The sequence below is a fragment of the Dryobates pubescens genome, chromosome 4 (genome assembly GCF_014839835.1).
Source record: "Dryobates pubescens isolate bDryPub1 chromosome 4, bDryPub1.pri, whole genome shotgun sequence".
NCBI classification, from domain to species: domain Eukaryota; kingdom Metazoa; phylum Chordata; class Aves; order Piciformes; family Picidae; genus Dryobates; species Dryobates pubescens.
The window spans coordinates 264724-283280 of NC_071615.1; the positions used below are offsets into that span (position 1 = coordinate 264724).

Sequence of the window (18557 nt, forward strand, 5' to 3'; positions counted from 1 at the left end):
CCATGCAACCGCTCAGTGCAAGCAGCTCAAGCAGAGAAGGTCAAAAGTAGAGGCACATTGGAACTTACTTGACAGGAACTCTAGGAGGGGGATTGCCATGTTGGCTGTAGCAGAGATGTGTGTCAGTTTGACAATGAGGACAGGAAGGGCCTTGATGATGATGTCTGGCATCTCCACGCTGCAGACGGAGAGTGCCAGCACGCACTGGTTGGCGCAGCGGTAGATCAGGCCGTGCTCCAGGCAGTACACCAGCTCACGCTGCCAGGGGGAGAAGGCACGATGCAGGGGCAGCCTCCTCTTCCCTCAGCCACACTTCCCTCAGCTGCTCCTCACCAGACCCGTCTTCCAGACCCTTCACCAGCTTGGCTGCCACTCTTTGGGCATTTTCCAGCCCTTCAACGTCCCTCTTGGAGTGAGGAGCCCAAAACTGAACCCAGACCTCAAGGAGTGGCCTCACCAGTGCCCAGCACAGGAAGACAATCGCTGCCCTGCTCCTTCTGGCCACACTGCTCCTGATCCAGGCCAGGATGCCAGGATACCCTAACCCTGGCCACCTGGGCACGCACTGGCCCATCTTCAGCTACTGCCAACCGACCACCCCCAGGTCCTTTCCTGCTGGGCAGTCTCCAGCCACTCTGTCCCCGGCCTGGAGCATTCATGGGGTGGTTGTGACCCAGGAGCAGGACCCAGCACTTGGCCTTGTGAAGCCTCATCCCATGGGCTTGGCCCATCGATCCAGCCTGACCAGGTCTCTCTGTAGACCCTTCCTGCCCACCAGCAGATCAAGACTTCTGCCCAGCTTGGTGTCACCTGCACACTTGCTGAGGGTGCTTTGATCCCCTCCTCCAGATCCCTGACAAACTGGCCTCAACACTGAGCCCTGGGAACACCACTGGTGACCAGCCAACTGGATCACATGGTATGGGGAAATGCTCTACCAGCCAGGCTCAGGCCTTGTCCCTGTCCCCCTACACCCTCTTCCCTTCCCTGTACCTGTTTAGCTTTGTCCAGGTAGTTGTGGTAGGATATCAGTGCCGTCAGCACCGGCACCACAGCCAGGTGCAAATCGGTGCGAGAGAAACCTTCTGGGGTTCCATGGAGCCTGTCCGTGGTCTTCTTGTCTGTGAGCTGACATGACAGCAAGTGAGAACCCTCCAGCTACAGACACTGCCCACAGCTCCCTCCTAACAGCTGTACTCTCCTAAAGACCACTCAGCACCTCCTTCTGTACCAGAATGGGAAGATCAGAGATTCATAGAACGGTTTGGGTTGGAAGGGAGCTCAAAGCTCAGCCAGCTCCAACCCCCTGCCACAGGCAGGGACCCCTCCCACCAGCCCAGGCTGCTCCAGGCCTCATCCAACCTGGCCCTAAACACCTCCAGGGAGGGGGCAGCCACAGCCTCCCTGGGCAACCTGTGCCAGTGTCTCACTACCCTCCCTATCAAGAATTTCCTCCTAATCTCCAGTCTTAATCTCTCCTCTTCCAGTTCAAATCCATTCTCCCTCATCTCATCACTACAAGCCCTTGGCAAAACTCCCTCCCCACCTTTCTTGGGTGATGATGAGTGAGGATTAACAACCAGCATGCTAAGGCTTCAAAATATCAGACTCAAGGGAAAAAGCCAAGCCTAAGCCCCACCCCCAGAGAAACCACTCCAAACCATCTCCCAATTAAACCAAGAACCTGCTGAGTGCCCAGCAGCAGGCCCTGGGCCATTACCATGTAGCTCAGTGCAGAGGCCAGGAGGTCTATGTTGCATGGAGAAGTTAAAAACAGCACTTTGTACCGCAGGGACTCAGGCAATTTGTTGAGGACCAACTTCAACACCTTCCAGTCTGTCTCCTGCAGAGGAAGGCAAAGCTAAGATGGAAAATTCTGGGAGCATCTGAGTTCATCTAGAAGTGAGATGAATGAAGCCTCTGCCTGCAAGCCATCTCCTGGGCAGCTGTCACTCTTGTCACAGCAGCTATAGGAAGAGAAGTGGCATTTAGCTGCTCTAAGTTCCTTCCTGCCTGTCAGCCAGCCCCAGGTGCAATACTGGCACCACAGGCTGGAAGAGAACTTGGATTCAAGTCTGCCAGAGCTCACAAAGGCAGAGCCAGGACTCAACTCTCCCAAGCACCAGCACAAATTAACTTCCAGAGTAAGCCAAGTCCACAGCACCTGTGTCCAACAATTTATGTAGAGTCATGGAGTCCCAGGCTGGTTTGGGAAGGGACCTTTGAAGGTCATCCAGTCCACCCCCTGCAATCAGCAGAGCAGGCTGCTCAGGGCCCCAGACAGCCTGACCTGCAATGGTTCCAGGGATGGGACAGCTCCCACTTCCCTGGGAAACCTGGGCCAGGGTCTCACCACCCTCAGTGTAACAAACCTCTTCCTTCTCTCCAGTCTGAATCTCCCTCTGCTAGCTCAAACCATCCCCCCCTGTCCTGTCACCACAGGCCCCACACAAAACTGTCCCCAGCTTTCATCTAAGCCCCCTTTAAGTCCTGAAAGGCCATCACAAGGTCTCCCTGGAGCCTTCTCTTCTCCAAGTCCCCCCAAGCCCCTCAGCCTTGGCCCCATCACTTGTTACAGTTCACAGCCCTCACAACTATGTTCAGTTTATTTGTGACTGAAACAGCTATCAGTTCTCAAAACACTTCCAAACTGTGCAGGAGGAGGAGAGGACTTTCTCCTCCTTTGAAGTCTTTCAAAAGCCACCTGGTCATGACCCTGGGCAAGCTGCTGTGGGTGCCCTGCTTCAGCAGGGGGATGGGCTGGATGATCCCCAGAGGTCCCTTCCAACCCCCCTGTGCTGGGACTTGATCTTTGTTTAAGAAACACTTCGTGGTCTTTGCTCTGAAGCAGAGCAAAATGAAAGCTCTGCTTAGTTTCTGAAGAGCTGAACTGCTGCTCCCACTGGTGGCTGGAAAGCTGCACAGTGACACCCAGACTGCCCAGGAAGGGCAATGGTTGGAAAAGACCTCTAAGATCATCAGGCCCAACCCTTAACCCAGCACTGCCAGGGCACCACTGAACCATGGCCCTCAGCACCACATCTGCAGGGCTCTGAAGCCCCTCCAGGGATGGGGACTCCACCAATTTATGTGTTGCTTTGTCAGCTGCTCTGGGCTAGAGCTTGGCAGCCAGCTGGTTTCACTGGGCACATTTCATGTGAAGATGACAACCCCCATTCAGAGTGCACCTACTTGCTTCAAACACTGCAGGAGGACACCAAAGACCATGGAGTACGGCAGGTGACCCACACGGATGGTGGCACTCTGGGAGGGCACACTGGGGCTCCCTGAGGGTGGGGAGAGTGTGCCAGCAGGCTTTTTCTCAGAACTCCTCTTCTCTGTTTCTCTACACCAGGGAAAGAGAGAAAAAGGCAGGTTAAAAATCAAGCTCAAAAGAGCCAGGTTGCCCAGGGAAGTAGCTGAGGCCCAGTCCTTGGAGGTACTCGAGGCTCTGAGCAGCCTGATCTAGTGGAGGATGTCCCTGCTGCCTGCAGGAAAATGGATGAGATCCCTTCCAACCCAAACCATTCTGTGATTCTGTTTGTGTGGCCTACAAGTGCTGCCTATTTGGTAACCATTTTAATGGCCAAAGAACCACAGAAATTGCATTTTCAATGAAAACCCCAGAGGGCTGCCCAGCAGTCAGACCAATGAGGCACTTGGGGCAGGTTAAGGACTTTTCTCTGCAGGCTCCCAACAAACACAGAGAGATCTTCGGGGCAAGCTGCACGAAGAACTTCAGACCAAAGGAGGAAGTTTTAAAAAAGCCAGGTTTGTACAAATGACTGAATCAAATCTCAGTGTGAAATAGGGTTTCAGGCAGTCATTTCAGTGAAGTTTTGTGTGCAGGGCAAGGAATGTCCTGTGTGAGGCCAAGAGCTCTGCAGGTGAGTGAGCTGCAAGAACAGATTCACCAGCAGCTGTCAGCTCGGACAGTTCCAGGCCATAACTATAGACTTGGCCAGCAGCTGATTGATTGATCAGGATTTGGAAGCTGCAGATTTCTACTGATGGAAGTCAAGCTGATGCAAAAGCAGCAAAGAGTTCAGAGACACAATGAGAAACCTACACAAAATCACACAGGCAGTAGGGGCTGAACCTCACTGCTCCATCCTTGTTGGCAAGGCCGAGACGGTGGAGGGAGTCAGCTCGAAGCATCAGCAGGAAATCAAAGACCTGGAACAAAGAAGACACTGGAGTCACTCAAACAGCCAGTGGAAGACACTCCTACCTCCTCAGGTGATACTTCATGTACAAAGGGATTTTTAACAGATGCTGTGGCTGGCTCTGTAGGAGGCATCGCTTCTGGAACTGTCACATAGGATCAAGGAAGGGTTTGGGCTGGAAGGGAGCTCCAGAGCTCATCCAGCCCAGCCCCTGCAGCCAGCAGGGACATCCTCCCCTGGAGCAGGCTGCTCAGAGCCCTCTCCAGCCTCACCTGGAACAGCTCCAGGCATGGAGCCTCAGCCACCTCCCTGGGCAACCTGCTGCAGTGTTCCAGCAGCCTCCTGGGGCAGAACTTGTTCCTCACATCCAATCTCAATCTGCTCTGCTCTCACTCCAAACCATTGCCTCTGCTCCTGTCCCTGCAGCCCTTTGGGAGCAGTCCCTCTGCAGCCTTCCTGCAGCCCTTCAGGTCCTGGCAGGCTGCTGTGAGGTCTGCCTGGAGCCTTCTCTCCTGCAGGCTGCACAGCCCCAGCTCCTTCAGCCTGTCCTTGGGGCAGAGCTGCTCCAACCCCCTGAGCATTTTCATGGCCTCCTCTGGCCCTGCTCCATCAGCTCCAGGTCCTTCCTGTGTTGAAGGGTCCAGAGCTGGACACAGCCCTGCAGGTGAGGTCTCCCCAGCACAAAGTGGCAGAACCACATCTCTCCATCTGCTGCTCACACTTCTATGTGTTTCTAGAAGCCAGGAAACTTCTGCTTCTGGCAAGCTCTGGATCACAAATTCCCCACCTGCCACCTTAGAATTCCAAGCCAGCAGGCAGCTTTTGACCTGGAAGCATGAGGTTGCTGCTCATACCTGCAATCTGATGCTGCTGGCCACAGCCAGGCTGTAGGCATAGATGTAGTGGCGCTGGATGTGGTGGATCAGCATCTCATACACCCTCATGGCATGGCTGGAGGGGAGGCTGTACAGCTTGGTCTGCACAGACATGAAGCAAAAAGGCAGGCTGACACTTGGTACTCAGAAATGTCCACCTGCACTGAGAAATCAAGGACAGCACAATGGAAAGAACACAGCTTGCCCAGAGAAACTGTGGACATCTCATCAGGATCAGGCTGGAAGAGGCTGTGAGCAGCCTGGGCTAGTGGGAGGTGTCTCTGCCTACAGCAGGGGGCTGCAACTAAATGATCCTCAAGCTGCCTTCCAACCTAAATCATTTTATGAATCCATGAAAGCTGATGAACAGAGGGCTCTGGACAGAACCTCTGCAAAGACTCCAGACCACTCTGCCTGGAGCAACCAGGCCTTCACAACTCAACCATGTCTCAGGGCACTCTACCCAAACTCAATGGATGCAGCAGAAGACTGCTCTGAAGATGTGCTTAATACCCTGCAGTGTTTACCTGAAGAATGATCAGGAGTCCAAGAACTGCTGTCTTGACATCCTCCAAAGAAGCTGAATATGACAGCAAGTCCCTTTCCTCCAGTTCAGAAGGAGATGAGAGAGAATGTGCAGCCACCTTTGAAAGAGTAAAGCAACACATGGTTTAAATCCACTTTGATTCACAGAATCCCAGCATGGGGGGGCTGGAAGGAACCTCTGGAGACCATCCAGTCCAACCCCTCTGCCAAAGCAGGGCACCCACAGCAGCTTGCCCAGGGGCACAATGCCCAGGGGGGGTTGGAAGCTCTCCACACCAGGAGACTTCACAACCTCTCTGGACAGCCTGCTCCAGGCCTCCAGCAGCCTCACACCAAAGAAGTTTCTCCTCCTGCTCACACAGAACCTCCTGGGTTCCAGTTTGTGGCCACTGTCTCTTGTCCTGGCCACCACTGAGCAGAGCCTGGCCCCAGCCTCTTGCCCCCCAGCCTTTATCTCTTGCTGAGCATTGCTCAGCTGCCCTCTGGGGCTGCTCTGCTGCAGGCTCTCAGCCTTTGCTCCTCACAGAGCTGCTCCAGGCCCCTCAGTGGACTCTCTCCAGTGGAGAGAGTTTCTGAAGCTCCCTCCTACCCTGCCCTTCAGACCAGCCCCCTCCAAAAGCCAGCAGGTGTACAGTGTCCTGTTGAGCCAGGCAAGTGGTCCCAGCTGTGGGTTACTCTCCACAGCCACACTGAGAGGATCTGGCAGAAGATGTGGTGCTGGTAGGAGCAAGTGCCAGTGTCAGCCTCACCTTCTCTATGATGTCCAGCAGGCTGTTGAAGTGATGAGTGTTGCAGCCCTCGGCCAGGTCCACCAGCAGCTGTGTCGCCAGCTTCCGGACCTGGTGGTCCTTGTCCTCTGGGATATGAGCCAGCTGGGAGATCACCACCACATTTATCAGCTCCTCCTGCAACAGGGCAGACCTTTGTGAGACACCCTGCTGTTGGCATGGTAAAGACACAAAGAACACTGAGATGCTGGAACCAGGCTTGTTCCTCAGCTTCACTGTTTGGTTCCTTCAGCTTCCCTTTTCCAGCCAATGAGGTCTCTCTGGCTGCCACTCCTCCCAACATTTATCACTTCTGTTCAACTTGGATTCAGGGTTTTGGTTTTTTCTCCTTGTCCTACAGATTTGATAGCCAAGGTGCCAACAGACTCTTGCCAAGGCCTCAGAGCAGCCTTCCAGTACCTGAAGAGGGCTGGGGAGGGACTTGTGACAAGGGCTGGGAGTGCCAGGATGAGGGACAATGGCTTGGAGCTGGGAGAGGGCAGATTGAGACTGGAGAGGAGGAAGAAATTCTTCCCAGTGAGGCTGGTGAGACACTGGAACAGATTGCTCAGGGAGGCTGTGGCTGCCTCCTCCATGGAGGTGTTCAAGGCCAGGCAGGATGAGGCCTTGAGCAGCCTGGGCTGGTGGGAGGGGTCCCTGCCCATGGCAGGGGTTGGAGCTGGCTGAGCTTTGAGCTCCCTTCCAGCCCGTTCTGTGGTTCTGTGAAAAGCATCCTAAGGAGGCCACATTTATAGCAGAGTTCTGTGCCCTGCCTGGTGGCACAGATGAGCTGAAGCAGCCCATACAGATGGCTGGGGCAAAGCTCTCCCCAGGCACACACCTCATAGAACTGCCTGTTGATGCTCAGCACGAAGGACAGCACATCCAGCACCTTAATGCGAACGGCACTGCGGCTCTCGTTCCTGCCGGGGAAGAGCACAACTCCAGCTGGATCCAAGAGAGCAGCTGGCACTCAGGGAAGGGAAGAGCAAAGGAAATAAGGAGACATAAACAGAGCTTAAAGAGCTCAGTGCAAAGCTTTTCCTTAGCTCAACAAACTCCTTTCATGCCCTGTGCCCACAGCTCTTAGCAGTCCCTTCCTGGGCCAGCCCCTCAGACACCAACATCACCTCCAGGGGAAGCTGGAAAGCAGCACTGGCAGTGCCTCCCAGGCACAAAGTGGTAACTCCCTACCTGAAGAACCTCTCCATCAGCGTCTGCAGGTTGTGGATCCAACCATCTCTGGCAGGATGAATGGACTGAGCTCTGTAGGTTATCAAGTTTAACACAGAAGACTCCTGCCATGGAAGGATCAAGAATGAGTTCTCAGTGCATAAACCAACAGAGCAATTTTCCCAACTCACACCTCAGGAAAGAGGCTCAGGGGGTGCTGGCTGTGAGGAAGTCCCTTGCTTGGGGGGCTGGAGCAGCTCTGCCCCAAGGACAGGCTGAGGGAGCTGGGGCTGTGCAGCCTGCAGGAGAGAAGGCTCCAGGCAGACCTCACAGCAGCCTGCCAGGACCTGAAGGGCTGCAGGAAGGCTGCAGAGGGACTGCTCCCAAAGGGCTGCAGGGACAGGAGCAGAGGCAATGGTTTGGAATGAGAGCAGAGCAGATTGAGATTGGATGTGAGGAACAAGTTCTGCCCCAGGAGGCTGCTGGAACACTGCAGCAGGTTGCCCAGGGAGGTGGCTGAGGCTCCCTGCCTGGAGCTGTTCCAGGTGAGGCTGGAGAGGGCTCTGAGCAACCTGCTCCAGGGGAGGATGTCCCTGCTGCCTGCAGGGGCTGGACTGGGTGAGCTTTGGGGGTCCCAACCCAAACCATTATGTGGTTTCCTGCTCACTTGCTGTTTGAGGGCTCCAAACTTCGAGCCTTCAAACTTCAAGTAACCAGATGGATTCAACTGGCAGCAAGGGAAGGCAGGAATAAAGCCTTACTGGTCTCTGATCAGCACATCTTTCCACCAGCTCAAAAAATCTCTCCTCAGAGCCATGGAATTCGTTCTGGTCACAGAGTTCCTCGACTGTGGTCAGCAGGTCATGGACAATGGACCTCAGCTCCTGGCTCTCCAGGCTCTGGAAGACAGAAGATGTAGGCGTGGCACCCGGGCACACGGTGGGCTCGGGCCGATGGCTGCGCTGCACGATCCCAGAGGGCCAGCCAAGCAGCAGCCCCAGGCTTCCAGAGGCAGGCTGAGGCTCACCTGCAGCTGCTGCAGCAGGCGCTGCATGATGTCCAGCAGGGTGTCCCAGGTGACAGCCTGCAGCTCCCTGCCGTACTTCTTGATCAGCCGCGTCACCGAGAGCACGATCTCGTAGGACACCACCGCGTTGGGACAGGTCATGGCCTGCCACAGAGCTGCTGTCAGCCAGCAGCTGCAAAGCAGCAGCCAGGCAGCCTCCTCCCTCCCCATGGAGCACCCCTTGCTAAGGAGGAGCTTAACCTGAGGGCCTCAGATAAGCAGATTCAGGCCTCTCACACGAAGGGCAGAGCAAAGAACCATCTCGCCGAGCCAGGCTCCGCGCTTCGCCCACAGCTGCGGCCCAGAGGGCAAACCCAGGCCCTCCTCAGAGCAGGCACAGGCTAAAAGCCAGGAGCTCTTGCTTGAGGCACTCCACTCAGACAGCTTTACCAGAGCTCTAGGCTGCCAGAGTTCACCATTCCACCACGCTCACCCAGAGCAGTGCCCAGCCCCGGAGCCCCCAGCACAAGGACAGGGACCTCCTGCAGCAGCTCCAGAAGGAGCCTTGAAGGTGCCATGAGTGCTGGAACCCCTCTGCTGTGGGGACAGGCTGGGAGAGTTGGGGTCATTCAGCCTGGAGAAGGCTCCAGAGGGACCTCAGAGCAGCTTTCCAGTAGAGCTGGAGAGGGACTTTTGACAAGGGCTGGGAGTGGCAAGGATGAGGGACAATGGCTTGGAGCTGGGAGAGGGCAGATTGAGGAAGAAACTCTTTGCAGTGAGGCTGGGGAGACTCTGGCACAGGCTGCCCAGGGAGGCTGTGGCTGCCTCCTGCCTGGAGGTGCTCAAGGCCAGGCTGGATGAGGCCCTGAGCAGCCTGGGCTGATGGGAGGGGTCCCTGCCCATGGCAGGGGGCTGGAGCTGGCTGATCTTGAAGGTCCCTTCCAACCCAACCCATTCTAGGAATCCATGAACCTGCATCTCCCAGGCACACAAAGATCTCTCTGTTGCAGGGGACCCCAGATGCATACCTGATTACAAAGTCCCTCCAGCATCCCATCCTACCTTGAGGAAAGAAGGCAGCACTGAAGTTGGGGAATTCTTGAGGGAACTGAGGCGATGAGCACCCCACAGAGCCATCCCAACAAAGAACACAGCTCCTCTCAGCAGTGCTGCATCTGCCATGTAAGCTCTGAGAAGAGGTGGAAGGAATTCTCAGACCATGCCACAGCCATTCAGCAGGGAAGAGTCAACAGGGACACAGGTGTCCCAGCTGTCACACACCAGAGCCTTGCACAGCAACTGACAAACACTAAAAGCAGAGAATCACAGAAGCCCTGCAAGGTGAGGGTTGGAAGGGACCTCTGGGGGTCATCCAGTCCTCCCCAGGCTTGCCCCAGAGCAAATCACTCTGCACCATTCTGAACCAAGCTTGAGAACTTCAGCAGCCTGACCAAGGAGGGACTTAATTTCCAAGCACCAGCTTGGAGCTTGTTCCACTGAGCTCAGCGAGCCTGTGTCTGAAGCCCCTGGGCTCTGGCAGCCAGCTCCTTTACCTGTCCTCCATGATCCTGCACATGTTGTAGATGGCACTGTGCCCCAGGTGAGTCCCCAGCAGGTTCCGCATCAGCTGAAAGGCAGAGGGAAGCCTTCGGTCAGGGCCTGCGCTCCTGGCCCAGCACCCAGCGGCCTGAGCATGCAGCCAGCTGCCCCAGGGGGCACACCTCTGGCACCTCCATGCCACAGCAGAAGCCTGGCACACCACCTGCACCTCTGGGGGAAATCCATACATCCACAGAGTCACAGAATGGGTTGGGCTGGAAGGGACCTTGAAGATCACCCAGTTCCAACCCCCTGCCCTGGGCAGGGACCCCTCCCACTGCAGCAGGCAGCTCAGAGTCTCACCCACCCCAGGCCTGAACACCTCCAGGGAGGAAGCATAATCACAGAAGGGTTTGGGCTGGAAGGGAGCTCCAGAGCTCATCCAGCCCAACCCCTGCAGGCAGCAGGGACATCCTCCCCTGGAGCAGGCTGCTCAGAGCCCTCTCCAGCCTCACCTTGAACAGCTCCAGGCATGGAGCCTCAGCCACCTCCCTGGGCAACCTGCTGCAGTGTTCCAGCAACCTCCTGGGGCAGAACTTGTTCCTCACATCCAATCTCAATCTGCTCTGCTCTCATTCCAAACCATTGCCTCTGCTCCTGTCCCTGCAGCCCTTTGGGAGCAGTCCCTCTGCAGCCTTCCTGCAGCCCTTCAGGTCCTGGCAGGCTGCTGTGAGGTCTGCCTGGAGCCTTCTCTCCTGCAGGCTGCACAGCCCCAGCTCCCTCAGCCTGGCCTTGGGGCAGAGCTGCTCCAGCTCCTGAGCATTTTTGTGGCCTCCTCTGGACCTGCTCCATCAGGGCCATGGACATGACAGATCCACACTAACAATGTGCTACAGTCTGAATACTTGAAACAATTTACTCTCAAAAGCAAACAAGGCCAAAAGAGTGAAGTCACCAAACCCCAGAAAGCTCTGACCTTCCAGCAGGGCTCACAAAGCTCCTTCACATTGATGGTCCTGCACAAGGTGATGATGAACACTGGCAGGTTCTCTGAGGGCAGGCAGTTATAGCAAACAACTGCATCCAGGACCTGCAAGGAAATCTTGGGGAAAGAGTAGGACAAAATGGTCAAAGCAATGATACAAGGCTAGGAGGAGAGGCTGACACCCTGCCAGGCAGTGCTGGCACTGAGTGAGAGCTGAGCAGGAGGAAGAGTTGGGTAGAGGAAACCTCAGGAGGTTCAACAAGGGCAAGTGTAGAGTCCTGCACCTGGGGAGGAACAACCTCCTGCAGGACAGGGGAGGGAGCCCTGCTGGGAAGCAGCCCTGGGGAGAAGGAGCTGGGGGTGCTGGGGCACAGCAAGTTCCCCAGGAGCCAGCAAGGTGCCCTCCTGGCCAAGAAGGCAAAGGTGTCCTGGGGGCACAGAGAGCAGCATGGGCAGCAGGCTGAGGGAGGCTCTCCTGCCCCTCTGCTCTGCCCTAGGGAGGCCACAGCTGGAGTGCTGAGGCCAGCTCTGGGCTCCCCAGGTCAATACAGACAGGGAACTGCTGGAGAGAGCCCAGGGGAGGCTCCAAAGCTGCTGAGGGGCCTGGAGCAGCTCTGTGAGCAGCAGAGGCTGAGAGCCCTGGGGCTGAGAGCCTGCAGCAGAGCAGCCCCAGAGGGCAGCTGAGCAATGCTCAGCAAGAGATAAAGGCTGGGGGGCAAGGGGCTGGGGGCAGACTCTGCTCAGTGGTGCCCAGGGACAGCACAAGGGGCAGGGGGCACAAACTGGAACCCAGGAGGTTCCCTCTGAGCAGGAAGAGAAAGTTCTCTGGTGTGAGGGTGATTTTGTTTGTAAAAGTTACAGTCTCAAAGCATTTCACACAGCTCTGAAGCACAAATTACTGACCTCTATGTCCATAGATGATGAAGTCTGAATGCACAAGAGACAGATCTTGCTGTGAGGAGAGAACATTGAACTCAAATGATTTGCTTGATGTGATTTGAGGTGAATCACAAAGAGCCAAAGCAGGTACATTGGCTCATTCTTGTACTCATCATGCCCCTCACTGAGAGGTGGTTGGTACATTCCCAGAGACACTCAACACCAGCAGCTCCTCTGCAAAGTTAGAGTTGCACTCAGACACAGCTCGAGATGCCTGCACTGATCCAACAGCAGAGGCTGCCAGACTGAGCTCTGCAGTCAGGGCCAGCACAGCACATGAGGAAAGCTCTGCAGTTAAACTAAACCAGCTGTGACCATTGCAAGAGAAGCCAAATACTGCTCAGAAGTGTCAGGTATGGCCTGGAATGGAACAGACCCAGAGCAGATGAAACAGAAATCCACTTCTCTGAGACTTTTGCCTGCAGTTTCCCAAGAGCAAGCAGGCAGGGGTGAAAAACCAACAGCAACTTACTGCACCATGTCAGCCACATAGTCTTCCAGATAGCAGCTGTTGAATTTCACCAGGTTCACTAAGACCAGGAGGAACTCAGAAGACAAACCAACATCCATCCACTGCAGCACAAAGTCAGCTAAGGAAAGCAAGCAAGCAAACTGTTACACCCTGCTGCCCACCCAGAGCTGCTGCCCTGCCTTGCTCCCCCCTTGCTGCATCTCTGTCCCTGGGACTTCCTCCTACCAAACCCTCAGTGAGGCTGCAGGTGGCATGCAGCTGGGTGGCTGTGTCCATTTGCTAGAGGCTAGGGAAGCTTTACACTGGGATCTGGACAGGTGACACCCAGGGGCCAAGGCTCATTGGGTGAAGTTCAATGAGGCCAAGGGCCAGGGCCTGCACCTGGCTCACAACCACCCCATGGGGACCTACAGACCTGGGGAGGTGTGGTTGGGAAGCTGCAGCTTGGAGACAGACCTGGGGGTGCTGGATGAGAGTCCAGTTGAACATGAGCCAGCAGTGCCCAAGGGGCCAAGAAAGCCAAAGGCCTCCTGGCTTGGGTCAGAAGCAGGGTGAGCAGCAGGGCCAGGAGGTGACCATCCCCCTGTGCTCAGCACTGGGGAGGCCACAGCTGGAGTGCTGTGCTCAGCCTCAGCCCTGGGCCCTCCCTCCAGGAAGGACACTGAGGGGCTGGAGCCTGTCCAGAGCAGGGCAGCCAGGCTGGAGAGGGGCCTGGAGCCCCTGGGCTAGAGGAGGGCTGAGGGAGCTGGGGGTGCTCAGGCTGGAGAAGAGGAGGCTGAGGGAGACCTCCTTGCTCTCTGCAGCTCCCTGAAGGGAGGTTGGGGTGAGGAGGGGGCAGCCTCTGCTCCTTGGTGCCCAGGGACAGGAGCAGAGGCAATGCCTCCAAGCTGCAACAGGGGAGGTTCAGGCTGGATCTCACTGGAAGGGATCTCAGAGATGGGAAGAGGCTGCCCAGGGCAGTGCTGCAGTCACCTGGGGGTGTTCCAGCAGTGCCTGCAGCACGCCCTTAGGGACAGGGTTTAGTGATGACCCTGCAGGGCTGGCTCAGGGTGGGCCTGGAGGAGTTTTGAGCTCTCCTCCAACCAGCTCTGCCCTGTGGCTCTGTGAGGAGAGGCAGGGCCAGGACTCACCCAGCTCCTCTTCCAGGTAGGTGATGTAGCGTCCGTTCTCCGTCAGGGCCTTGAACACCTCCAGCCGCTCCTGCAGGTCCTCGCTGCTGGGGTAGTCCTTGATGACCTTGAAGAAGTGTGCTCTCAGGATCCCCAGCCTCTCACCCTGGGGCAAAAGCAGAGGGGAGGGGGAGAGCAGGGGCAGCAATGAATGCTGGCAGTTAAGGCCAGGACCCTATCACAGTCTACAACATCAACCTCCACGCCTGATACCATCTCCCTCTCCTGCAGGCCACGAAAGTGCCCTGAGAACACTTCCAGCCTCAGCAGCTCAGGGCTTCCCAATCTGCCCAGCAGCACACAGCCAGGATGCAACACAGAGTGATCCATGGGAGCTGCAACTCCAGTGCTGCCAGCAGAGGATTTTGGAGCCACCAAACCAGAACACTGATTCTTATTCACAGCACTGGAAACCAGAATCTTGGTGTGAGCCTTAGGAGTGCAGAGCATGGTGTGAAACCTGGAGCACTCACAGTGTGCTCCAGTTGGCCAGGACAGAAAAGGCTCACACAGAAGTTCTGGCATGCTTCACCTGCTGAAACATCCAAACCAGCTGCAGATGAAGACCACAGGGTCTGGGAAAAGACCAATCAAAATTTGCCACATTCTGTTGAGCTTAACCCAAGCAATTTCCTCTTTGTTTCTTTTTGCTTGCATCATTTTTGGTCTCATTTGCAGATGACACCAAGCTGGGTGGTGCAGCTAATAAGACTGGAGGATAGGATGGCATCCAGAGGGACCTGGACAGGCTGGAGAGCTGGCTGACAGGATGAGGGGCAATGGTTTGAAATGAGAGCAGAGCAGACTGAGATTGGATGTGAGGAACAAGTTCTGCCCCAGGAGGCTGCTGGAACACTGCAGCAGGTTGCCCAGGGAGGTGGCTGAGGCTCCATGCCTGGAGCTGTTCAAGGTGAGGCTGGAGAGGGCTCTGAGCAATCTGACCCAGGGGAGGATGTCCCTGCTGCCTGCAGGGGGTGGCCTGGGTGAGCTCTGGAGCTCCCTCCCAGCCCATTCCAAGGGTCTGAGCTTCTCAAGAGCCTTGCCCCAAACCAGCAAAGTTTTCTATGAGCTGTATGAAAACTTTTGCTCTGGGGTGAATCCAAGACTTAAACTGGGATTCCACTCAGTAGGACAACCAGGAGAAGAGGCAGGGAGGGCTGCCCAGCGCCCAGCTGCATCTGCTGTCACCTGTCCCTGCACGATGGCCCTGAGCAGGTGGAGCACGGCGTGCCTGGCCTCGGCGGGGCGCTCCGGCTGCAGCATGTCGGCCACCACCCTCCAGACGGCTTCCACGGCGTGCTGCAAGAAGCACAGAGACAGCAGCACCAAGGTCAGCCTGCTTCTGGCACCTCTGCCCAGCAGCAGACATCACAGCAACTAAACCAACCACCTCTCAGGGGTGTCACATCCTGCCCCATCAACCGGCACGGGCTGCCCAGGGGGGCTGGGGCTGCCCCCTCCCTGCAGGCGCTCAGGGCCAGGCTGGATGAGGCCCTGAGCAGCCTGGGCTGGTGGGAGGGGTCCCTGCCCGTGGCAGGGGGTTGGAGCTGGATGAGCTTTAAGGTCCCTTCCACCCAAACCATTCTGTGACTGTGTGACCTCAGACAAACTACAGGAGACACAAATCCTGTCCCCAGTGACAACCTGCACCCCAGCCACTCAGGCTCCCCTCTCACACTCCCTTCAGCAGGGCCACTCCTGCAGAACCCTCCACTCAGAGAGGAGCCTAAAACCAGCTGGAGGCTGCTGATTAGGAAGGTAGGAAGGTCAGAGAAAGGCAACCAAGCTGTGGAAGGGTCTGGAGAACAGGGCTGGGGAGGAGCAGCTGCGGGAGCTGGGGGTGTGCAGCCTGGAGGAGAGGAAGCTGAGAGAAGACCTTCTGGCTCTCCACAGCTCTGTGCAGGCTGCAGACAGGCAGGTTTGCTCTCTTCTCCCAGGGGACAATGACAAAATGAGAGCAAATGGCCTGAAATTGTGCCAGGGGAGGTTCAGGTTAGAGATGAGGAACAATTTCTTTGCTGCAAGAGTGGCCAGGGCCTGGCACAGGCTGCTCAGGGAGGTAGTGGAGTCCCCATCCCTGGAGGCATTGAAGAAACTGTGGCCATGGCACCTGGGGACATGGTGTATGGGCAGGGGGCTGCTGGGCTGACTGGGTGATCTTAGAGGTCTCTTCCAACCCAAACAGCTCTATGATTACACAAGAGAGAAGGAGCCAGCAGACAGCTCCTCTGCAGGGCTAACACCTCCCAGAAGCTGCCCTGTGCATCCTCCTGTTCAGCACAGGAAGCTCACCAGCTGTGTCCTCTCTGCTGCACAGCTGGGAGCTGGCACAAGATTCATTTCCTTAGCCTGGGATCCATCCTTGTGCAGGCCTGGAGAGCTCCTGGGGTTATCAGCTTTGAAAGGTACCCAACCTACAGAAGCCTCCTGTGAGAGGTGAAGAGTCCCAGCTCAAGGGCCACCCTCCCAGCCTCCCCCAGCCCCTGCAGGCTTCACCTCTTCAATCTTCTTTGTCTTTGCCACCTCGCAGAGCTGGCTGATGGCTCGGATCCTGTTACTCAGTCCACATTCTGTGCTCAGCTCCTGGAAGGGAATGTGGAAAGAAACTGAAGTTTATCTTCCTAGAAACCCCTGCAAAGCAGCCCCCACACCTGCCCCAGGTGATCTGACCACCACTCACCACTGGAGCTCTGCAGAACTTGTGGGTTGGTTTTTTCCCCTTTAGGAAATGATCAGCCACAACTGCAGCCCTCACAGAGCTGCAGCCAGCAGCCTCTCAGCCCACACAGACAGGGAACAGCCCTCTGGCCTTGGTGCTGGCCCAGCTCACAGGAGAAGGGCAGAGAAAAGAGGGACCTGGGGCTGAGAGCCTGCAGCAGAGCAGCCCCAGAGGGCAGCTGAGCAGTGCTCAGCAAGAGATTAAGGCTGGGGGGCAAGGGGCTGGGGCCAGGCTCTGCTCAGTGGTGCCCAGGGACAGGACCAGGGGCAGGGGGCACAAACTGGAACCCAGGAGGTTCCATCTGAGCAGGAGGAGAAACTTCTCTGGTGTGAGGCTGCTGGAGGCCTGGAGCAGGCTGCCCAGAGAGGCTGTGGAGTCTGGAGAGCTTCCAACCCCCCCTGGGCATTGTGCCCCTGGGCAAGCTGCTGTGGGTGCCCTGCTGGAGCAGGGCTTGGAGTGGGTGATGCCCAGAGGTCCCTTCCAGCCCCCCCCTGCTGGGACTCTGGGACTAAGTGGTGGCCCCCAGCCCTCCAGCAGGTAAGAGCCTGGCTGCTCCAGCACAGGCAAGAAAGGACTTTGGCCTTCTTTTCCTCCCTGCCTGCCAGCCCCTCTGCTCACAGCCTGTCCCAGCTGCTCACACCAATTCATTGTTTCCTTTTCACAGAACTCTCAAGAATTTTATCAAATAAATACAGCTTCCAGCTGGAGCTGACTGCCAGGGCAAGAGACTTCATCAAGCTTAGCTCTTAGCCCTTCCTCAAGCACTCTGAGGTAACACCCAGGAGAGCAGCACCAGCCAACCTCATCCCACCTGCCAGGCAGCCCCAGCCCATCAGCTAGCTCCAAAGAATTCCAGCAGTGAACAACTGACACACTGGCACTGCCAAGGGGGTGAGTTCTGCACCCCCTTCCCTAGAGAACTGGGAGAGAGTAAAAAGGCACAAGAGGAGAGGGCTGCAGTGGCAGAACGAGCAAGTCCTCCTCCCAGTGCTCCCAGCTCAGCTGGTCCAGGCACCCTGCTCACACCTTGAGTATTTCTGCAGTGATGATGAACTCTGTCTGCTTGCCCTCGGACGACTTGGAGCTTCCTCGAGACGTTCCCAGCCCCAGCAGGTTCCTGAACCTCTCCTTCAGGCCTGAATCCTTGCTCTGAGGCTTTGCCATTGCTGACAAGCAAGCGGTGCCGAGTCCTGCAAATACAGATGGGATTCCTGCTGAGGGAGGCCCAAGGGCACTCTTTCAGCAGGAAGAGGCCAGGAACAACCTCCAGCCAGCTGCCTGTCTCAAGCTGTTCCAAACAGGAGAGAGGTCCAGCACTGAAGATCAACCAGCAAGGAGCCCACATGCACTGCCCCTGCCTTCAGCACCCACAGCCTGCAGCTGCCTGGGGATGGGGGAGCTCCGACTGCCCAGCACCACCACAGCAACCAGCACTGCAAAGCACTGCGCTGCTCTGAGGCACAGGCACACAGACTTGTGGGGGCTGTGAGCTGAAGTCTTTCTTCCCAGTCCAACAGCAGTGGACAAGCACACAGCAGGGTGAAGCAGATGTTGAAAGTAGCTTCTGTGATTGTGCCATGAGGAAGGAATTACAGATCTGAGTGCTGGGCCATGCAAGTCCTGCCACGGTGAGGAGACAGCAGCGAGAAGCAGCACAGCCACTACACCCACCAGCAACTGTGCCCCAGGCCAGCCCCAGCCTGCTGCCCCTCAGGGAGCCTCACACCCTGCCCACTCTCTGCATGCTGGCCCAGCCGCAGCACCCTGCCCTCCCCACATGCTTCCCACAAACTCAGAAGCCTCCCAGCTGAGCCACATGCACCCACGGACACGGCACAGCCCGGGCAGCCAAGACAGCAATCCCCTCTGCTTCCCAGGCATGCGCCGAGGGCCCTGGCCCAGCCCCTCGGGGGTCGTGCTGCTGTCCCCAGCCAGAGGCCAGCCCATGGCCTCCAGCCCAGCATCACCAGAGGACGCAGCCCGGCGCAGCCCATCGTGCCAGGGGGCACGAGAGGGACACCACAGCCCCCAGCCCACCACAGCGGGGACACACCACAGCCCCCAGCCCACCACAGCGGGGACACACCGCAGCCTCCAGCCCAGCTGTCACTACGGGGCACAGCATGGCCAGCACAATGCGACCACAAGACACACCACAGCCCCCAGCCCGCCACCCTGAAGGCGACATCGCAGCCCTGCCC

At 57.0% G+C, this 18557-nt stretch overlaps 1 protein-coding gene across 4 annotated transcripts in view; it reads right to left on the minus strand.

The window, feature by feature from the left end:
- The window catches only part of TSC2 (TSC complex subunit 2), a 37993-nt gene extending 20383 nt beyond the window's left edge, over window positions 1-17610 (minus strand). For all 4 annotated transcript variants that reach the window (XM_054180255.1, XM_054180253.1, XM_054180254.1 and 1 more), the window contains exons 1-21: window positions 17383-17610; window positions 16134-16220; window positions 14826-14936; window positions 13599-13743; window positions 12469-12586; window positions 11961-12009; window positions 11049-11174; window positions 10087-10160; window positions 9596-9722; window positions 8555-8698; window positions 8289-8426; window positions 7549-7652; window positions 7196-7277; window positions 6337-6492; window positions 5569-5685; window positions 5021-5143; window positions 4070-4176; window positions 3193-3346; window positions 1721-1843; window positions 994-1128; window positions 69-258 (exon numbers count right to left, since the gene is read on the minus strand). In XM_054180255.1, coding sequence (XP_054036230.1) covers window positions 69-258; window positions 994-1128; window positions 1721-1843; window positions 3193-3346; window positions 4070-4176; window positions 5021-5143; window positions 5569-5685; window positions 6337-6492; window positions 7196-7277; window positions 7549-7652; window positions 8289-8426; window positions 8555-8698; window positions 9596-9722; window positions 10087-10160; window positions 11049-11174; window positions 11961-12009; window positions 12469-12586; window positions 13599-13743; window positions 14826-14936; window positions 16134-16220; window positions 17383-17520 — 2548 coding nt within the window. In that variant the 5' untranslated portion in view covers window positions 17521-17610. The remainder of the gene's footprint in view (window positions 1-68; window positions 259-993; window positions 1129-1720; window positions 1844-3192; window positions 3347-4069; window positions 4177-5020; window positions 5144-5568; window positions 5686-6336; window positions 6493-7195; window positions 7278-7548; window positions 7653-8288; window positions 8427-8554; window positions 8699-9595; window positions 9723-10086; window positions 10161-11048; window positions 11175-11960; window positions 12010-12468; window positions 12587-13598; window positions 13744-14825; window positions 14937-16133; window positions 16221-17382) is intronic.
- Between the last annotated feature and the right edge of the window lie 947 nt (window positions 17611-18557).